The sequence below is a fragment of the Buteo buteo genome, chromosome 4 (assembly GCF_964188355.1).
Source record: "Buteo buteo chromosome 4, bButBut1.hap1.1, whole genome shotgun sequence".
Lineage (NCBI taxonomy): Eukaryota > Metazoa > Chordata > Aves > Accipitriformes > Accipitridae > Buteo > Buteo buteo.
The window spans coordinates 55351269-55370159 of NC_134174.1; the positions used below are offsets into that span (position 1 = coordinate 55351269).

Sequence of the window (18891 nt, forward strand, 5' to 3'; positions counted from 1 at the left end):
TCTGTGCAACCCAGAACCCACCTATGGGGATGTAGGTGCCATGGCAAGGCCTGGAGTGTAAAGTCCAGGGGATAATAGTAGGAAAGTGCTTGAGGCTGTACGTATATAGGGCAGTTTGAGGACGTTTCTTTGTCTCAGCATAACCTATGCGATATTGCTCTGCTGTGTAACATCAAACCATAATATCCAGAAGGGTGCTCAGAAAGAGGCAGCTGCTGATGTCTCTTTTTTTTCCTAAAGGATTTCCCAGAAAATCTGTTTCTCTCAAGAAGGGTACAGGCCATATAGAAGTGGTGTTCTGCTGGAAACAAAAACTTAATTCTCAGAACTCAGTAAAAGAACCTCTTTCTTGTAAAAATGAGCTGAGGAAAACAAGACTGCTGGGATTTTGGGGGCTTTTTCTAAATTTGTTCAAGATGTAAACTTAAGTTCAGAAAAGATCAACAAACTTCAGAAAGATCTGACCAGGCTGTATGCATAACAGATCCCTCAGCGAAGTCTTACATGATGAGAAAGCCATTTTAACCAATTGTCTACCTCTTGACAGGTTAACTAACTGCACCGTTCCTGAAGAAAGAGCTGAGCATCTTTGGGCGATTGGATGCCCATTTGACACCACTGTTTCTGAACAAGGTGTGGTTTTTAGGTTTATAAGAAAAGTAGCAGAGATTAACATGAAAATACTCCTAATTTGCCAGGATACCATTACTTCAGATTACATGCATCTGTACATGTGTGATTACCTATGACGTGCTATCTATTCACAGCTCTGTGGGTGTTTCCCACGGTCAACATGCCTGTGCCTCATGTGTGAGACTGGATTTTATCTGAATGGTAGCATTTCACAGAGTGGCAGTTGTGAGAGTGCAAATGGCCATGATCTTTCCTGGGTTTTCTTGTCTTGGTCATGGTAATGTGATGCAATTTGGCTGGTCCCTGACCCTCCTCTCCTGCTCCAGACTTCTGTCTTGGGTATATCTTGGTGATGAAATGCCATGTAACTGCCCTTATCTTCAGCAGGTTCTCTGTTTTCGTGGTATGTTCTTTTTAAACACATTTGCAGGCTGAGAGAGATCAAGAGATCAAGCCCTGCCTGATCTGCAGCAGGGCTTGGTCCTGTGTAGCTGGGCCCCACAGTGGCAGTGCTGCATCCCAGATAATTGCTCCATGTATGTAAGTATCCTTCTCTTTGAGGACCTGTGAGTTAAGACTGACTGCTGCCTTAGACCCTGATGAAAAATCCATCTTCTAGGACCCCAGGAGGTCATTTGGAGCAGCATTATCCCATGAAATCTAGAGGCAATAGAAGAGTAAGGAAAAAGAAAACCTTAAAATCAATGCTACTCACCCCAGCACTAGTACTGTTAGCACTAGTGCTGTTAGCTTTGGCAAATCCTGTCTCAACAATAAAGCCAGCTGCCATTTTGGCATCAAGACAGACAGACTTGGCATCAGCCCCTCTGGCACCAAAAAAACGCTTCGTGGGAGCTGGCACCAACACTGTGAAACAAGGGTAAGGCCCAAGGGAAATGCCAAGCAGACATGAGATGAACACTAAAAATAGTGAGTTGCTGTCATTTGGAGAGAAAACAAATAGCACTTCTAAGAGTAGGGCATCTAAGATCTCCATCAAGGTTGTGCTGGTAAGCAGCTTTGGAACAATGCTGTCTCCTATGATGATGTGACCAAAGGACACACACAGGCTGTATTTTTGGTACCCACATGGTGCAAGACTCTGAAACTAGAACAGACGCTTAGCGTCTTGATTCCATGTATGGGGGATCCTGTTACTGTCTGCAGGCTCTGCCTTCTTCCCTGTCTGGAGCAGATCATCTTCTCTTGAGCCGTTACCAAAGGTCCTGTTTGCGTACACGGGCATAAGGAAAACAAGAGCTGTAGTGCCAAAAAGCAAGGAGCCAGGCTAGTGTCCCTGTACCACCCCAGACACACTAGCCCTCCTGGAGACGGTCTCGTCAAATGTTTAACAGCTGAACGCCCCCCTCCCTCCTCCTTCTCCCCCTGCCAGCAGGCTCAGAGAAAGCTGAGTAGGCTTTCCAATGACTTCATTACCCACTCCAGACGAAAACTGAAGCCTGACATTGGTGCCCAAAACGTGGGAATGCTAAAGAGGCAGAATCGACCCTATCTGCACTGAAGTACTTAGTGTCACTTTTCAGTGGGGCAATTTCAACTCCTTAGTCCCCCTCTGCCTCAGTGGTGAAGGACTTTAAAGCTTTTTAAGACTTCTGGGCCTGAATGGCAGGCCTGGGTATTGAAACAGTGGTCATACAAGATAGATGATGCAAATAGTCTTTGGTGTTACAATTACATTGGCTTGGCTACAACTCTTGCTGTGAAGAAAAGCGTGCTGGACCTGTGGCTATCATTTTCTTCTCCTTGGGGAAAAAGCAGTGAGAAACAATGTCACTGAGGGATGAAAATTTCAAGCTACACTTAGCAAAAACTATTTTGGTCTCAGAGGAGGAGTCTGGACTTTTCATTGCCACCACTCTCCCATCAGCTAAACAGCAGAGTGCGTAGGAGTGTCTGGAACAGCCTGGATGTGGCCTCTCTTGTCTCTTCTGTCAGATGGGTGTTGGAGTGGACTCCTCTTGGGTATCCCCTACACATCCACCCCTTGTTCACTCCCTGCCCTTTCTTGAGTACCCTTCTTATGATAGCTTAATACAGACAGCAGCTTCAGAGGAGGGATTGCTTGCTCTACAAAAGCGCAAAGGAAAGTGCTTTACTGTTGGTATTTCTTCACCCACATATGAAAACTGAAGAGGAGGACAGGCTCCTGCTGAAATACCAGGTGACAGAGTGGGTAGTGGCTTCCTCTGCAATACCCCCTACTTTGGTTCAGGGCTCACGCGTGGCTTTCAGGTGGAGGATGTGGCGCATGTTTGCACTTGCCTGCTTGGCTGACAGTTGCTGTTCAGGATTCAACTGGAATCAAGATTTGATTGGAATCAAGCAGGAGATCTTGCCGTTGGGACTCTCTGCAACACTGAGCATGTTTTGAAGAGCACAGTCTTTTCCTCCCTGGTTAACCAGTTACTCTGAGAAAAAGATAGGTGACAGCACTGAGGTTGAAATGCACTGTCGCTATTTGCTTATCTTGACTTAGTAAGCTGCAAAAGTTTCTTGCACTTCTAAACCACTGGGCTGACAGAAGTGGTGACAGGCTGCAGGGAAGAGGGACCTGCCCAAGGACACATTCTAACCACTACAAGCCCTTGTGCTTCATTGCACATTAAAATTTATTGATCCAGCAGACTGGCTGCAGCACTGGCTCACAAGTCAGTTCCAACGTGTATGGTGTCTTTTCCTGCAGTTATTCTTTGCTCTCTCTAACAATGATTAAGTCTGTTTGGCCTGAAAAGCAGTAAGTGCAAGTGACTTCAGTGTCCTTGTTTTGTAGTTGAACTGCATGCAAATCGGGGGACCCACTTTACCCCACTCCTAAATAATACAGTAGTATTAGACACAAGGGGTCTGAAAGGTTTGTTTTGGACCATATGTCTCCTAAGCAATAGAGTCGATACTCCTGGTCCTGTAGGTACTGGGAAATTATCAGACTGACCTGTTCCTGTTTGTCCTCTGGAATTTGTTGATGATGTTCTCTGTAGGCAGTGCCAATGCTATATGTTATGTGAACCCGGGGCACCTGGTCCTCATATTGGAAAGTCATTGTGTTCTTGTAATTGCGCCATTAGGGTAGGAAAGTGGCCCTTCACTCTTCAGGAATCGACAACTGGGCAGATTTTGCAGGCAGGTGGCCAGCCAGAAATGGTTTCCAGGCAGATCTAGCATTGCATTGCTGTTCCAGCATTGGTGATCTCCCAATGTCTTATGCTGGTTTTGCTAGCAAACAAGCCCCTTCAGAACATTTGCTGTCAAGGCAGATAGAGCTTGGTTGTTCCTGGATGTTGTCTTCTAGAGAAACAGATCTGGTTTTATGCCTTTCTGTATGTTTCTTTCCCTTTTTTCTTTATTCCCAGAGCCACCTCCAGGATGGGCAAAGATAAAGTCACCCTCATTCAGGTTGCTTCTTTCACGCTTTATTTCAAGTGCCTGGCAGACTTGTATAGTCTCAGTTCTAGCACCCAGGGCTGTGGGCTGACTAATGAAAATGGATAGCTGATGCTCCAGGGATGCTCCTGTTACCAACATGAAAATAACAGAGTGCACTGGGGCAAATGGAAGAGTCATTAGATAAAATTGTTCCAACTTTATGGTCAATCTGTATATATATATATATAGGTGCAGAACCATGGTATTAAGGTTTAATTGAGGGGATATTACACACCACCCATATTTACTGTTCAAAACCTCTCCCTGCCTAGGACTCTAATAATGGAGCAACTGAGAGTAGCCTTGTGCTTCAAGCCTGACAGATTTGAGCTGCGCAACTTCAATTTTTCTTCCAATAGTGTTGTCGTAACTGGATCATCTAAAGGTCAAGCTGTTTCCTCAGGGGGTATCCAAATGGATATTGTATCTTGCTGGGTTACTAAACCTGCTTGCAAGTATCTCCCATCAGACAGGGAAAGCAACTTTAAAATGGCCCAAACAACCTCCGTCATCTACTTCAGTTGCATGCTAATATCTGAGGTCACGAGGCACAGTGTGTTAGGCTTGTGAAGATGTTAAGCAGCATCCTTTACTTGACATCCATGTTTGGGGCAGATGACATGTTCAGGAGAGCAGTATTACAGACTGATAAAGCCTAGAGGTCTTTATTCCCTCTTTTTCAAAAGAAACTTGCTCGCCATTATCCTGTAGTGGGATCCACACTGACATGCCAAAAAAGGATGCTTGGTGGCTGCCTAAACAGGCAAATTTTCAAAATAATGTAGATCCCATAATCTGTCCTGACATTAGCCTTGACTTTTCAGAGCCCTCAAGAGATTAATCTACAGACAAACTTTAAAAACTTGTGTTTGCTCTGTTGGTTGATAGCTTGGATAGACACACTCTTGTGTCATAGATGGGTGGCTTTTGCAGATGTTAAACTCCAGGTTCGTATAAAGGAGGTGAAACCTGTGCTGAGCCTGCCTTAGAGCTGCTCTTACTTTCATTAAAATAATTATTATTTCAGCTCTGGTTTCCCCCAAGCGGAGAGCAGTAGAAAATTAGAAAGGTTTTGGAAATGGACAATAAGCAGGTGAAGGCTTTGGGAAAAGATTTTACGTTAAGAGGATAGGGAAGATTGATATCTTTTATAAGAAGATAGCTAACAGGTACAGAGTAATGAATGGGTGAGAAGATGGATGGGGACTTCTGTTCCCACCTGCTAATAATATGAAAGTCAGATTAGAAGGTGGTGAATTCACTCCTGATGAAAGGAACTATTTGTTCACAACCACTAAGAAACTCATCGCCGCAAGACAAAGCATTGGGGCAAGAACTTAAAAAAAGAGGAGGGCGTAAAATAATACCAGTTGGAATATCCAAAGAAATTGCAATGATTAGGAGAACCTAGGTGTTTTGAAAAGGCTCTAAGTGTATTGATTAAGGTATTATAAGGGTATGAGCTAACTTGTCCAGCTTCTTTTTTTTTTTTTTTTTTTTTTTTTTTTTTCCCCCCTTCAGGGCTTTTTCCATAGTCACCTACAGCAGAGTTTGTGGAGCCTGTTACTGGCCGCTGTCACTCAGAGACTGCAAGAGAGGGTGGCTGCCGCAGTCAAATGTGGTAATGCCTCTTGCAAACCACCTTTTTTGTGTCAGTCTTTCCAGGATTGCTAAATTCACACGTAAATCAGGATGCTTTTGCTTTTCTGCTAAGTTACTGCCTTTGATAGTCCTTCACAACTTGTCTTAGATCTGGAATGACACTTCGCCTTTTGAGTATGTGCTGGGGGAGAGGCGGGTGGTTAAAGTTAGATTCTTTCTGACAGTAGGGATTTAGAAATTGCTGCATTGGCTCAGCCCTGGGAACTGCCTAGTCCAGGGCTCTGGATAGCAACAGCCAAAATCAGTATTTCAAAGGACAGTGTGAGGCCACAGAACAGATTATTAAAACAGAAAGCTGCCCTTTTATATCACTGCTGTTTGTCCATAGAATTGGAAAAGCAAAGGTTGAGAGTTTGATCCAAAAGCACAAAAGCTGGAAAATCCCGTTGCCTGGCTGATGCTAGTTAATGCTGATGTTTTGTATCCTCCAGGAAATTACTTATGTGCCTGTTTTCTCTTAGGAAAAACAGAGATGTGCTTACCTTAAATGGCAAGTTTATATGGTGCCTTTAAGTTGGTGTAAAAACAAGTAATACTTGTGTATAGTCTCACAGCCTAATTGTGTAGAGGACACCCACAGTGGGGTTCTCATTTGGGAAACAACCCCGGGCTGGGCAGGGAGGAGGCACCAACAGTGGTCACTGAGGGGTTTTGGCATGTGGAAAATGGGTGTCTTTTTCTGACACTGCTGCAAGCTATCTGGCTGTCGGGGGCGGGGGGAGTTCTGTTCTGTGTTGGGTTTTTTTTTCCTTTCCCCTTTTTTTTTTCCTGCTGTTGCAAAGTAGCATCTGTAAGAATTATATGTGGTTTCTCTCTCTCTCTTCTGAAGTCCTGAAATTATTGTTAAAACTGCTACTAAAAAAGGGATTCGGTCAACTCTCTATGGAAAAAAAATATATTCTTTCCCTCGTCAAATATTTTAATGTGTCAAGCTCCAAAAACCAGAAGCCAAAAGCAACAGGAGTTGCCCCTCTGTCAAATAGCCGTGGAGCTGCTACTGGGGCATGTGGGAGTGGTGGTGGTGTCCCAGTCCCCGTCCCCCCCGACAGACGAGGACAGCTGCTGATTAAAGAGAAGCAGGAAAAAAAGAGGTTGCTGAACTTTCAAAGTGGAGGTAGAAAAGGGAGTTAAATTTAGATTACCTTCTGCAGTGTCATCTCCTACACGGCTGTGGAACTTGCTGTACTCCTTGCTTAGGAGAGGACAAACAAGACATGCCATCCTGGGCACCAGATGATAAATTTGTTTATAAGGCTTAATTGCCCCTTGGCATGAAAATCTGAAATGAGCTCAAGTAGAATGAGAAAACTTCTGTCAGGGCTAGTCACGTTTTCCTTGGGGAGAGGTGGATTAAAATGTCTTCCCATCACCTGTCTGACGCTGGAGAGGCCCAGTCCTGATCCTGCTGAAATCAGGGGAGTTGTTGCTGTTTCTTTAGTGGGACGGCTGTTGTCTGGGGAGGCTGAGGGTTGAACAGTGCTCAGAAAAAATGGAGCCATGGTGGTAGGCAGAAGAAGGCATGGGAGTGCTTTGGGTCTGTGGAGGCTTTACCCAGGTCCCTGGCCGGGGTCTGGAGGTACTCGGAGAAGCCATGGTGGTTGCTCCTAGGGCTCCAGTGCAGTTCAGCAAGCAGCATCAAACTTAGCTTTCTCCTCAAAAATAGATTAAATGTCTATTTTTGCTTAGCGAGGTTTAATCACGACTGAGGAGCTGTCGGCTCTTGCCAACGTTTTTAATAGATTCCCCTCCACTTGCGGCATCCAGTTAGCAGGGAGGAGAGCGCTTCTGCTCCTCCACGGCTGCCTGCCAGGGTCCGCACAGGCAGCGCTGCCCAACCGCACACAGCTCCCGTTTGCAGCAAGCCGCCTGGTGTTACCCAGCAGCTGTCTTAAGGTTCAGGGCTTTTTTTTTTTTTTTTTTTTTTTGGTTATTTTTTTCAGAACTGCCCGACCTGATGTCATTTCCCTCTTGCAAACACCCCGGCTGGGCTGTGTCTGAGATATGTCACGGGGAGTGGGAGGAGGAGGAGGGGGAGCCAGTGAGTGCGTGCAGTGTCCCAGGACCCTGTTTACTTTGCATTCCCAGCCGAGGAAGCCCTGGTTTAAATAGGATCGGAGGAGCGGGCTGCCCACAGCCGATGAGGAAATGGTCGCTGTGGGGCTTTAAATCCCTGGTTTCCCATGCGCTGGTGCGGAGGATGAGCCTGCAGAATGCCTTTCCTCCTGGGTCTCAGACAGGTAACCGGCTTCGGTGCGGTGGGAGCTGCTCGCTCAGGTGGAGGATGTGACTGGTGGCTTTTATTTTTATTCCGCTCCCCCCCCCCAGGAAATGATTTCTGACTTTCCCCAAACGGAACCGTACAAAGAGCGCTTCCCCACCCATGGCGTTTGATCGGGGAGCGCAGTAGCGTGAGAGCCGCCTTTTATTAACGAGGAAGGAGCAAAACTGCAAGCTGGGGAAAGAAACTCTCTTCTTGTTGTTGTAGGCTTTGCAGCAGAGTGGCTCTTTGTGTCACGCTCCTGTGCGGTTTTTGTTTGGTTGGGGTTTAGGGTACTTTCCACACTTCTTAATATGGAATTGTGTTTACATTGCTTAAGTACATGGCAAACTTTGAACTATTTTCTTGTGCCGGCAGTATTTTGAGTGCTAAACTTTGGTTTAAGAAAAAAAAAAAGAGACATTTTATATATATATATATATATGTGTATATATATATAATCTCTGACAAAGGTCACCAGATGGAAAATGGCAACAGGCTGTGACCCCCAGCTTGGTGACTTTTTAATTGTTCTGGGAGAGTTCGAGCTTGAACAAGAAACTTGTGATAATTTAATAGCTGGTAATGTCGAGTGGAATGAGAAACAGTAGCAACTGCCCAGCTGCTCCCCGCTGGTGGAGATGCCAACTATGTGTTCCTAGGCTTGGGGAGAGCAAACCCTTTTTTTGGTCTGGGAGGCACGTCTGTAGGGGAATCTAACTGTAAACTCTTCCCAGCACTGCTGGGATCTGTAATCCACAATAAATAGATATTGCATGATATCAGAGTGCTGCTTGCAGTTTCTAATTTAGAATTAAATATCCAAGATTAGACCGTAGCGTGTTTTAAACTACCTACTTTCAGTTGTTCAGAAGTGAAGGCAAAAGGACTTAAGCACACTGCTGAGTAAACAGTGCTGTCTCTTTTTCCTTATCAGTTCAGTTTTTGGTGAAATGCAGGCCCCCTCCCCGCCCCAGCTGAACTGAAAACAGTTTTACATAAGAAACTACCTCTAGCACAATGACCTTCTGTAATTGAGTGCGATAGCTATAATAACAGTTCACTTGCTAGCACTCAGGGCAAAGAGACTTCCCCTAAAAACCTCGGAACTGAACCAAGGGAAATTTGGGGCACAAAGGCTGAATGGCTTTAGGTAACTCTCCACTTGCAGTGAGACATAGCTGGTTTAAATGTTGAGATTGCTTGAGTCTCACAGGTGTGTTTTTCTCTAAAGTTCCTATTTCTAAATTAATCTTTTTGTTTTAGAGACGAGACTTTTGTTTGGGACAATTGAGGGGCTGCATAAGGTGTAAAATCAGAAGTTAGGTGTAATTCAGCTTCATTTGCTCAAACTGTGAACATCTGGTTATCTCTGTGGGCTGGATGGTACTTTTTTCTCTGCTTGTAACTTTTCGGCATTGATACAGAGGCATTTACAGGAAGCAGACAAAAGGTGTTGCCTCAAGAACACAAGAGCAAAGCACTTGACTATTTTTATCCCCTGATGAAGGATATAGTGGAAAAGAGCTGCTTGTGGAGCTGCTTGAACTTTTCTTAGTTTTAATTACTTTTGAGTTTTAATAATTTTTAGACTTAAACCCAATCTAAATATTTGTTATTGTGTGCTGCATGCAGATAGTATTCAGAAATTTCTTTTTCCACTTCTAAAAGGGGGGGGGGGAAGGGTTGTTAGTGAACAGTGTTATTTAATTAAAAGTGTGCGAGGAATTCAGGAACATCTCGTCACTCTATTGTCTCTTGTGTTTGCACTGGGACTGTAAACGCTTGGTTGTCTGGGATGTCCTTTGCTGTCGTTGTTCCCAGTCAACACAAGGGTTGCTGATCCTGGGCTGCTCCTCGCAGGCACAGGAAAGAGATGCCGAGTGGGGTCCCCTCCTGTGACCTGCGTGACAAGGACAAAACAGTCGGGGTGAGACTTTGGGTTCCCCAGGACCCCTTGCACTGAACAACTGGTTCCCCTGAATATGCCTTCACTTCTTCTTTGGGACCCAGTGGCATTGCAGCATGGCAGATGGACTGCCGAACACATGGTAAAAATAGGGTGTTTGGTTTGGGGTTGAGGTTTTTTTTCTTGTTGCCGTGGGGATGATGTTTAAATGCCTAAAAAGCTAGGTCAGCTCTATCTGACATCAGTGCAATGTGGGTGTTTAAAGGTCCTGTCCCAGGAAACATGACTGTAGAGAGGAGCTTAGCTTTCAGTTTTAAGTGAGCATTTCCTCTTACGGTTGCAGGTGGAAGCTTGAACACGTTCATCTAGTTCTATGCATAAATGTAAAAAGGAAAAAAAAAAGGGTTAAAATGTTGGATTCCTAACCTTTTCAGTTTTAATTTTAACTGCTCGAAATTTTTGGTGTTGTCAACTGTTCGGTGGTTAAAAACAACAAAATGCAAGACAGCCTCCTCAAAGCTGTAATTTCCTAGAAGCATCTATCTTTAATGTGAAAGGGCTGGGACTACAGCTGGGAACCTTCTAGCAAGGCGCAGGAAGTAAACACTTTGAGGTGGTGCTTAAAATGCAAATGTGCAGTTCTTGGAGTCTGAAAGTGAAACTTGTGATAAACAAAAATGAAACCAGCTCTCAGTGAAATACATCAAAGTGTCCATGATCTGTAAAAGGACAGTATTCCTTTAAAGATTGTTGGAGTATTTCTCCAAGATAAATGGCTGCAACAAACCAATTTGTTCGTCAGATAAAGGTTAATAAAACCTTGGAGGTTCTGAATCCGCTGGGGGTGAAGATGGGTCTGCTGTGGCTGATTAATCGTGGTGATTTAAATATAATTCTCCTGACGTTGGCATTAGCGAAGCAATAAATGTTGTGGATTAGAATTCCCATTTTGGAGATCTTTATTGTGCCTGGGACAGCTCAGAGGCATCATTCCTCCCCCACTTATTATGCTGTAAGTATTTGGATGTTTGCACTTAACACATTTTTTTTCCACATTCAGCAAAACAAAATTTGTGGTGGGTGTCTTATGAAGAAATGTCCAGACCTGATTTATTTCCTGGCCTCAGTTGCCTGTCATAAGACAGGCTTACAGGAATTTATCCCCTGTTGTCCTGGCAGGGGCTGGCAACTGAGGTTCCGGTAATTCCCAGCAATCAAAGCCGGGTTTCATCTTTACCAATCTTATGTGCTTTTGTTAAATTGAACCCACCAAAGGCATGGCACTTGCTTAGATGGTGGATTTCTGCTTTTATGTTCCAAAGGACTAACAAGTGTAGTATTTATGAAGATGGGAGATGACTGGAGGCTTTGGTGCACGCTCAGCCAGGTGGGCGTCAGTCCTGAGCTGCCTTGGTGATCCAGGGTTCCCTTGCGGTTCTGCCTGTCTTTGCTGTAATCCCACCTACTGGCTTTCTCTGAAAGGATCTAGTGATTTTTTTTATTTAAGACGAATTTTGATTAGGAACTGGGGGGCAGCTGGCAAACCAGGAATTGTAGTAAACCTGATGGCAAGATTTGGCATTCCAGCCTAGTATTTTCAGCAGCAATTTTAACTTAACTACCACTTGAGTCACTTATGACAGAGATGCTCATTTTCTTTGGGAGCTTTGTGTTTGCATTCTCATGAGCTATTGCTGATGGGCTTGGCTAACCAACACTAGTGATGGTCTGATATGTGAGTTTGAGTAAAAGCCAAGTGATAACTCATAAATAGTGGGTATCAAATACAGTTTTTCCTGTTGGTTAATTCTAACGTATTTAAGATACTGACAATCACTTCTGTTCTATTACTCTGGGTGCTTAAAGAATATATATGGTTCAAATACAGCTTGCGAGTTACTCAAAATACATATTTTTGATACGTTTTTCTGAAGATTGTGTCACTTACTTAAATCCGTCCTGCTTTGTTGTTACGGGTGCGGCTGGATACTGAAAGCAAGGGACTGCTGCCTGCGAGTAATGAGATTAGTGAAGTAACTGGGTCAGGATTATTTTTTTTTATTATTATTATTATTAAATAGATGCTTATTACCAAAGTCCCCTGTGAGAACCGTGAAACCAGAAGGTCTGGGGGGTCACAGGTTGAGCCTGAGTCCTGTTAAAACCAGTAGCATCTTGCCTTCCAGCAGATGCCAGTTTGGCAGTCTCCCTTCAGCCTGCTGCTGGGCTTTTTACTGTGCCCTGCTGTTTGTAAGCCTGTTACTCAGTTCCTTACTCACCCCTGTCATTCCATTATTAATCCCCATCTCTTCCAGTTCAAATAGTAATTTGCTTCTAAGTGTCTTGACAAATGCTATACCAAAGTTTGGAGAGAACAGGAAATTAGAGTAGGTCTAAAAAACTGGCTATCCTAGCAGACAGGAATGGCATATAACCTGCTGTCAGTACATGCAAGTCACATTTCAAAGTGTTTTCCAGGGTGTCTGTGTATTACGAAGGTCAGGATGAATAGATACTCTGGCAGGTTGAATGACACATAGAGGCTATATAAATGCAAGGTGCTCATATTTAGGGTAACAGAGGCTGGATTTCTGTGGAAAGAGGAGACAGAGCAAAAAGTTAAAATGGTTATTAGATCTCCGTGATATCAGCCACTGCTGGTTTTGGTTACCTGGTTAATGCCAGCTGAAGAGTCATCTTTTGTAGGTGGTTCGCTGCCAACTATGTACTTTTGAGCGTGGGCTGTGGTGTTTGTTGCTGCAGTTGCACATATTAATTTTCAGCTTGGAAAATAGCCACACCGGTTTGGAATTTGCTCATCTTCATCTTTCTCCTTTTCAACACAGCAACAATATTCCCAGGTTAACTGCTGACTTTTGAGAGTAGAAAAATGTGAAGTGCCTTCATCCTTTTATCATAATGGTACTCCACTGTCAGTCAGTTCTCATTTCCCTCCATTTCCTACACTGGCTCCAGACGCAATAAAACTTAACAGATTTATGGGCGTTAAACCCAACCATTTAATACTGAAAATCACTGCAAAAGTAGGATAAGGAGGTCTGATTGCATCCTTTCTTGCAGTGAGGGGCAGTTCAGCCAACCTACAGACCTCCGTGAATACCTCCTGTCTAGACCATGCCCCAGATTTTGGCCTTTAATTTGTCACGTAGACCTCCAGTAAAGGTCCAATACTAAACTGGAAGGTAGAGAAAATAATTGGCTTTTTTCCCTGGCACTGACGTTAATGTTTGCCATAGCTTCAGATGTGACAACATATGGCACTGCCTTGAGTTCTCTTATACCTACCACTGCTGGATATTTTAAGGATTATTTGTAAAAGCACTTGACGGCGAAAACGTGCTACTGGCCGAGTTGCCAGCATGGCTGTGGGTTTATCACAAATGCCAAATATCAACAAGAAAATGAGTTTAAAAAAAATACTATTTTTATTCAAAATTGCTTTATAAAGTTTATGACAAGTGAAAACTAATCCAGAATGCCACATCTCAAATAGAGAGACTCTCCAAACACACAAAGATGAGGTCTTCCCAACTCAACCAGTTTCATGAGAAAGAGCCTGCACCAGGTTTAACAAATGGCCTCTGTTGGACTGGATGGGGAGAGAACTCAGATTCCAGCACTGCAGAGCCTTCTCCTGAAACCTCCTGGCTTTGGAGTGTGTCTCAGGGATCCAGTGATTGCAGTTTCTCAGATCTGCATCAGCTCTTAGGATGATGCCAAGGAGGCAGCGATGGACATGCAGCCTAGAGTACGTACTGCTTTACAGGACAAAGCCAATACCTTGGAATTAGCTGGAAATCTTATAGGCTTCGCAGGTGGGAGATAACGGATAGCATGTTCAGGCTTCTTAGTTGCAAAACAGGAATGTTCTGCTCTAATGGAGTTGAACACTCTTTGAGAGCAGACCCATGTAGATGGTGCTTAGTAATCCTGTCTGGAGGCGTATACAGTTAGCTGAACAAAGGCTGGTAGGGAGGGATGTGCTTGTCTGGACAACGAGAAAGCAAGACTGTCCTTCAGCAGGGAAGCCTGTGTTGGAATGTGGTAACCACTGGCTATTGGGGAAGAAAGTGCTTTCAGAAAGAAACCTTCCCCTTCCCTTGTTTTCATAAGACTACCTAAAAAACCCCTAAGCTCCACTGTAATAGTTCGATAAAAACTCCACGCTGCTAAGAGTGATTAAAAAATTATCGTTAGAAGTGCTACTTGCAATGGAAACTAGAAACAAAGGCAGGCCAATGAAATGTTGAGTGCTTCAACTTTGCTTCTATGAGATTTTTTTTTTTTCCCCCATATATACTTGTCTTACCTATAAAACTACTCTTTCAGTCCTGTGCCTTGTCCATGCCTGTTGGTGTGGAAGAAGAAATAGTGTGCTTTCATAGCACAAGCACTTGTGGTATTGTTCCCAGAAGACATTTAGCCTATAGATAACTATATTGCTGATATGTCTTAAGTAGTTACAGTTTGGCAGCATATGACACAAAGAATGAATGGGAGAAGGAAGTATAAATAATACAACACTGATGGTATGAAAAGTGCAGGCTGGGATTTAATTAGAAATTGAAGCCTGAATGAAGTGCTTGGCAGTAGGCAGAAGTTTTCTAACAAAAAATGTCACAGTCTCTGTCATGGCCTGTACCGATGGCAGTGCATAACCTCTTCCTTGGCTTGCAAAACAGTGCAAGAAACTGTACAGTGGCTCAGCTTTTCACAGTCTTGACTTAAGTGGGGAGAGGGAAGGAGACTGAAACACTCGATCTAAAGGAGCCACCTGTAACATGTCTCAAAATAATGCTCTCCTTGTACTGGAATCTTTGCCTAGTAGACTTTTTCCGAAGATTTGTTGCCTTTACGTTTTATCACTTTCTCTGTACCAGATTGAGTAACCCAGCATTGGAGGTAGCCGTGCTCTGAGCAGGGGTTGGGCCATGTGACCTGCTGGGAACCCTTCCAAACTAAATTATTCCTTGATTCTGTGAAAGTGTTTGGAAACAAGGGTGACAGTTCTGGGTCTGATATGTGGCACCAAGTCTGATGGCTCCACGTTCCCAGAAACCCATTGGTGGCTGGCCTGGCAGAGGGCTGCGGAAATGTTCCAAGAGGAGCTGCTTGGACTTTGAGGAGCATGGCTAGTGGCTGGCACTGCAAGGACTTTAAAACCCTGGACTTTCTGAACTGCTGGAGCTGAAAGCCAACTGCGAGATTATTCAAAGGTACAAGTGCTTACGCGTTAGCAAAGAAGATGGCTTCTCTTGGTCAGTATGTAAAGAAGCTCTGGACAGTAAGGTTTGAACTCTACTTTAGATGGGAAAGGAGGATGTTGCTTGAGACTTGATCTCCAAAAGCAGGCAGGAGCAACCTGCAGAATGCCAACCTAGCTGCTGAGGATCTTCTTTTCAACATGTGCACCCATCCCTTCAACATGTGCACCCATCCCTGCGTAGACCTGTTTGCCAGCTGGGCTAACAAGAAGCGACCCTGCATGTAAGCATATGGCATTGTTGAAACATCATTTCCAATATAATAAGGTTGGCAAGAGGGAGTCAGGAAGTTCAAATAAAAGGATAATGTGATGAAAGTATCTAAAAACAGGACTGCTGCAAGTTCTTAAGTGGGAAAAATATAGTGATGTTGAAGCTGTTATAGGTTGCTGCTGCAAAAAGACACGGATGTGTTCCTTACTGCTACTCTTTGAAACAGACAACACTGAATGGAACAAATTTTGAGGGAGTAAGCACAGGTGGTCAAGGACAGATCGGTGTTGTGATGCAGAGGGATTCCTGAAATGGCACTGTGGGACTCTGTTCTTTCACCAGCTCCACGTGATTCATTTGCCAGTTCAACAGGTCACATTGATCTTCATGTGTCACAACTGCAGACCTCAGCCGGTCACTTTCTGGCTTGTGCATTATCAACAAGATTGCAATTTTGCAATGAGATCTTAATTTCTCAATTCTGTAGATAAGAGAGCCAAAATCTATGCTGTTCATCAGTTATATTAACTCTGCAAGGCCCACAAAAATGAGGAAAAGTGTAAATAAACTAATAAGAACAGATAAAAGAATAGATGTGTCCTGTTTCTAGTTCTTTTGCTGATTGAAATTGCAATTTTTGGAATGAATAGCATTTTGTGCTTCAGGCATGCTGTGCTAGCTCAACAGTGTCTCCTAAAAGTTGCTACCAGCCACTGCAATTAGAGATGGAAACACCTCCTTACCCTATAGGAGAATATTGTGTCTACTATTGGCATGCAGCATCTCAAGGCAACAATATAAAATGTTGCTTTAGCTACCTGTAGTAAAGCACTTGGACTGGTCTGTCCAGCAACATGTTGTTCTCTTCCTGGAAAAAGGAGGCAGGTACCCCTCCAGCTTGTCGCCTCTGTGGATGAGTTTTAAGGAGATGGCCCATTGGTGCTTTTTAGAGCCTTTTGTGGAAATCATGATACCTGTGGAAGGAGGGGAAGCAGTATGTCATGTGTTGAGTTGTGTTTGCTGAACTGTGCTCTCACAGGATAAAAAACCCTTTCAAAAGTTGGTGTGACTTCTTAGGAGAAAAATGCAGCATGGAATCTTTTGTGTTGAACCTTAGGTGGCAGGAGGTTGTTTTGCTTTTAGAAGTTGTGTTGCTGGTGTAATATAGGTGCTCAAGTGAGGGACCCACAGGCCCAGTGTTGGAGAGGTGCGGCTACAACCAGGGTACTGCATATTGCGGGAGTGCTGGTGTTCCCCCAGATCTCCAAATAGACTGAGTCTCCTTAAGAACTTGGTGCAGGACTCTTCTGCATTGAAACTGCTGCTTTACATCACTTGTTCAGTGAGGCGGTCCATCAGTTGAAATGGACTTTGTATTTTGCACATATGGTGACTCCATGGAGGCTTGTGAGAACTGTGGCTGTGGTGCACTCACATAAAATAGAGGAAGAGTGCAGTTCTGCAAGTGTTGGGATCCACCAATGTACATTCCTGCAGCCTGCTGGTTGGGTTTGCTGCTCTTTTTAGCTGGTTGGGTTTTGTTGGGCTTTTTTGTTTGGGTTTTTTGTTTGTTTCTTTGTTTGAAGGGCAGTACTTATAAAATGAATTCTTTCAACACATCTTTCAGTATAAACCTCCCCACGTTTTCTTTGCTTTATAATAAATTTTACATGAAAGAAAGTGAAAATTTTAGACTTTGTTACAGGTTGGTTTGCAACACCAATGTTTTTTATTACAATCTGTTTGTTTCTTAAGAAACTGTGTAGTGTCTTCTAACATCCAGGCTACCCCAAAGCCTATTAGAGGATGTACAAACCACAACCTGTAAAATGCTTCTGGTTTCCTGTGTTGTTTTGTACTTTTTCCCACCCATGTTTTCAAACTAGCAGGAAAACATGGATTTTTGTGAAGCAGTGCACCATGTAGGGGACTGAGACCTCACACTGTAGTCCTCTTCCATCTGAAGTGTCCTGAGGACCTGCTGGGTGATACAGGACAGCTGATTTGGCTCTGTTCCTGGACTACTTAGCTATTCCAGGAAGTTTTACAGGAATGCTGATCTTATATAAAGCACATGGCTAATTATGAAGGAATCATTTTAGATTGGAATCTCACAGGAACATAGTGTAATTATCATTTAGATCTAAATGAATCCAAGCGGTCTTTTCTCAAATTGTAATGTTCTGTTTATGAATGCGTTTCCTCCACTTGGCATTCAGCCCCAATAATGCAGCTATATTGTGTAAAATGTGGAACAAATGACATCTCTTCTTTAAGAGAATGCCTGGCTCCCAAACCATGGTAACTTTTAATGGAAAAGGAAAGGGATGATGAGAAAGCAGTGCTGACTAGATGCTAAAGCAATGTAACTCATGAGTTTGGAGATACGGGGTTTTCTTTGGAACAGTCCTTTATGTTTTTTGGTGATCCTTAGCTGTATTTTAACCTCTTTCTGTATTTTAGAGTTTCCCAAGACCATAACTTGTGACTTTTCAAATGCTTGCAGATCATTGAGTAAAAAGATTACATTTACAGAAGATACTGACAAAGCATCTTAAAAGTGTGTCTGTTTAATTTTAGGACAAGGAAACCTGCATGGGTGTCAACAATCAAAGTTACATATGTGAAACGGGCCACTGTTGTGGACAATCCCAGTGTTGCAACTACTACTATGAACTCTGGTGTAAGTCCTTCCATTTTGTATGGCTTCCCTTCCTAATCTGCATGGCTCTCATACCATACTACAGGTCTGGCTTGTGTCCCGGGGTTTTGTATTCAGCCCTTGTTATGCATTGCCATTGCATTTCACTGCAACACAAACCAGAGCTGACCTGATAAGGCAAGGGAAATAGGGTTGTTACAATGGGCATTGCCTGCTTTTTGATGAACAATGAGTTGTTTTGCCATGTTCGTGACTGGAGATTTGTTGTTTGGTCTTCTCACTGATTTGGGCAGTACTGAGGGTACTCAAAATAACATTGTATGTGAGTGAGGAAACCACGCTTGAGGGATAAATGCTGATACGCACAACGCTAGAGTTTGACACTCAAACAGAGAATTAATTCAGTATCTTTCATCTTATTGTTTTAGTTCTTTGCAAGAATGACAGTTTAAATCTGATTTATCTTTTTAAGGCTGTACTTTCAAGGAGGGGGGCCAGGACATTTATTCTCTTCAAGATGCATTGTGTTTGGAGCACAGCTCCTTGCATGGAGAGGGTCTTGGGCAAATCTTTTGGTCTGACAGTGGCTGAATGCTGCGGGCTGTGAGGAATGTACATTGCCCATTGCAGACCCTCTTACCTCCTCTTTCCCAAAATAAAGGCTTTAAAACTACCTATGTTTCTAGTGAGTGGTTGAGTGACTATACCTGCTAAGTTCCTTTAGATGGCAGCAGGCAGGTCAAAGCAGGTCAGCAAAACTCTGGTAAAGCTATATGGAAAAATGGGAAGTTGAAAGGATAGGAAAGTAAGAAATGCTGAATTTTAA

The 18891-nt window shown here is 43.6% G+C and overlaps 1 protein-coding gene across 4 annotated transcripts in view; it reads left to right on the plus strand.

Annotated features, from left to right (window-relative positions):
• Positions 1-18891, plus strand: part of WBP1L (WW domain binding protein 1 like) — a 60393-nt gene that overhangs the window by 27440 nt on the left and 14062 nt on the right. The window contains exons 1-3 of one of the 4 annotated variants that reach the window (XM_075026284.1): positions 7688-7976; positions 9860-10047; positions 17984-18086. In XM_075026284.1, the coding sequence (XP_074882385.1) occupies positions 9982-10047; positions 17984-18086 (169 nt within the window). In that variant the 5' untranslated portion in view covers positions 7688-7976; positions 9860-9981. Of the gene's footprint in view, positions 1-7687; positions 7977-9859; positions 10048-10630; positions 10918-17983; positions 18087-18891 lie in introns of those variants that run through there. The other 3 variants (XM_075026285.1, XM_075026283.1, XM_075026282.1) reach the window with 3 other exon arrangements.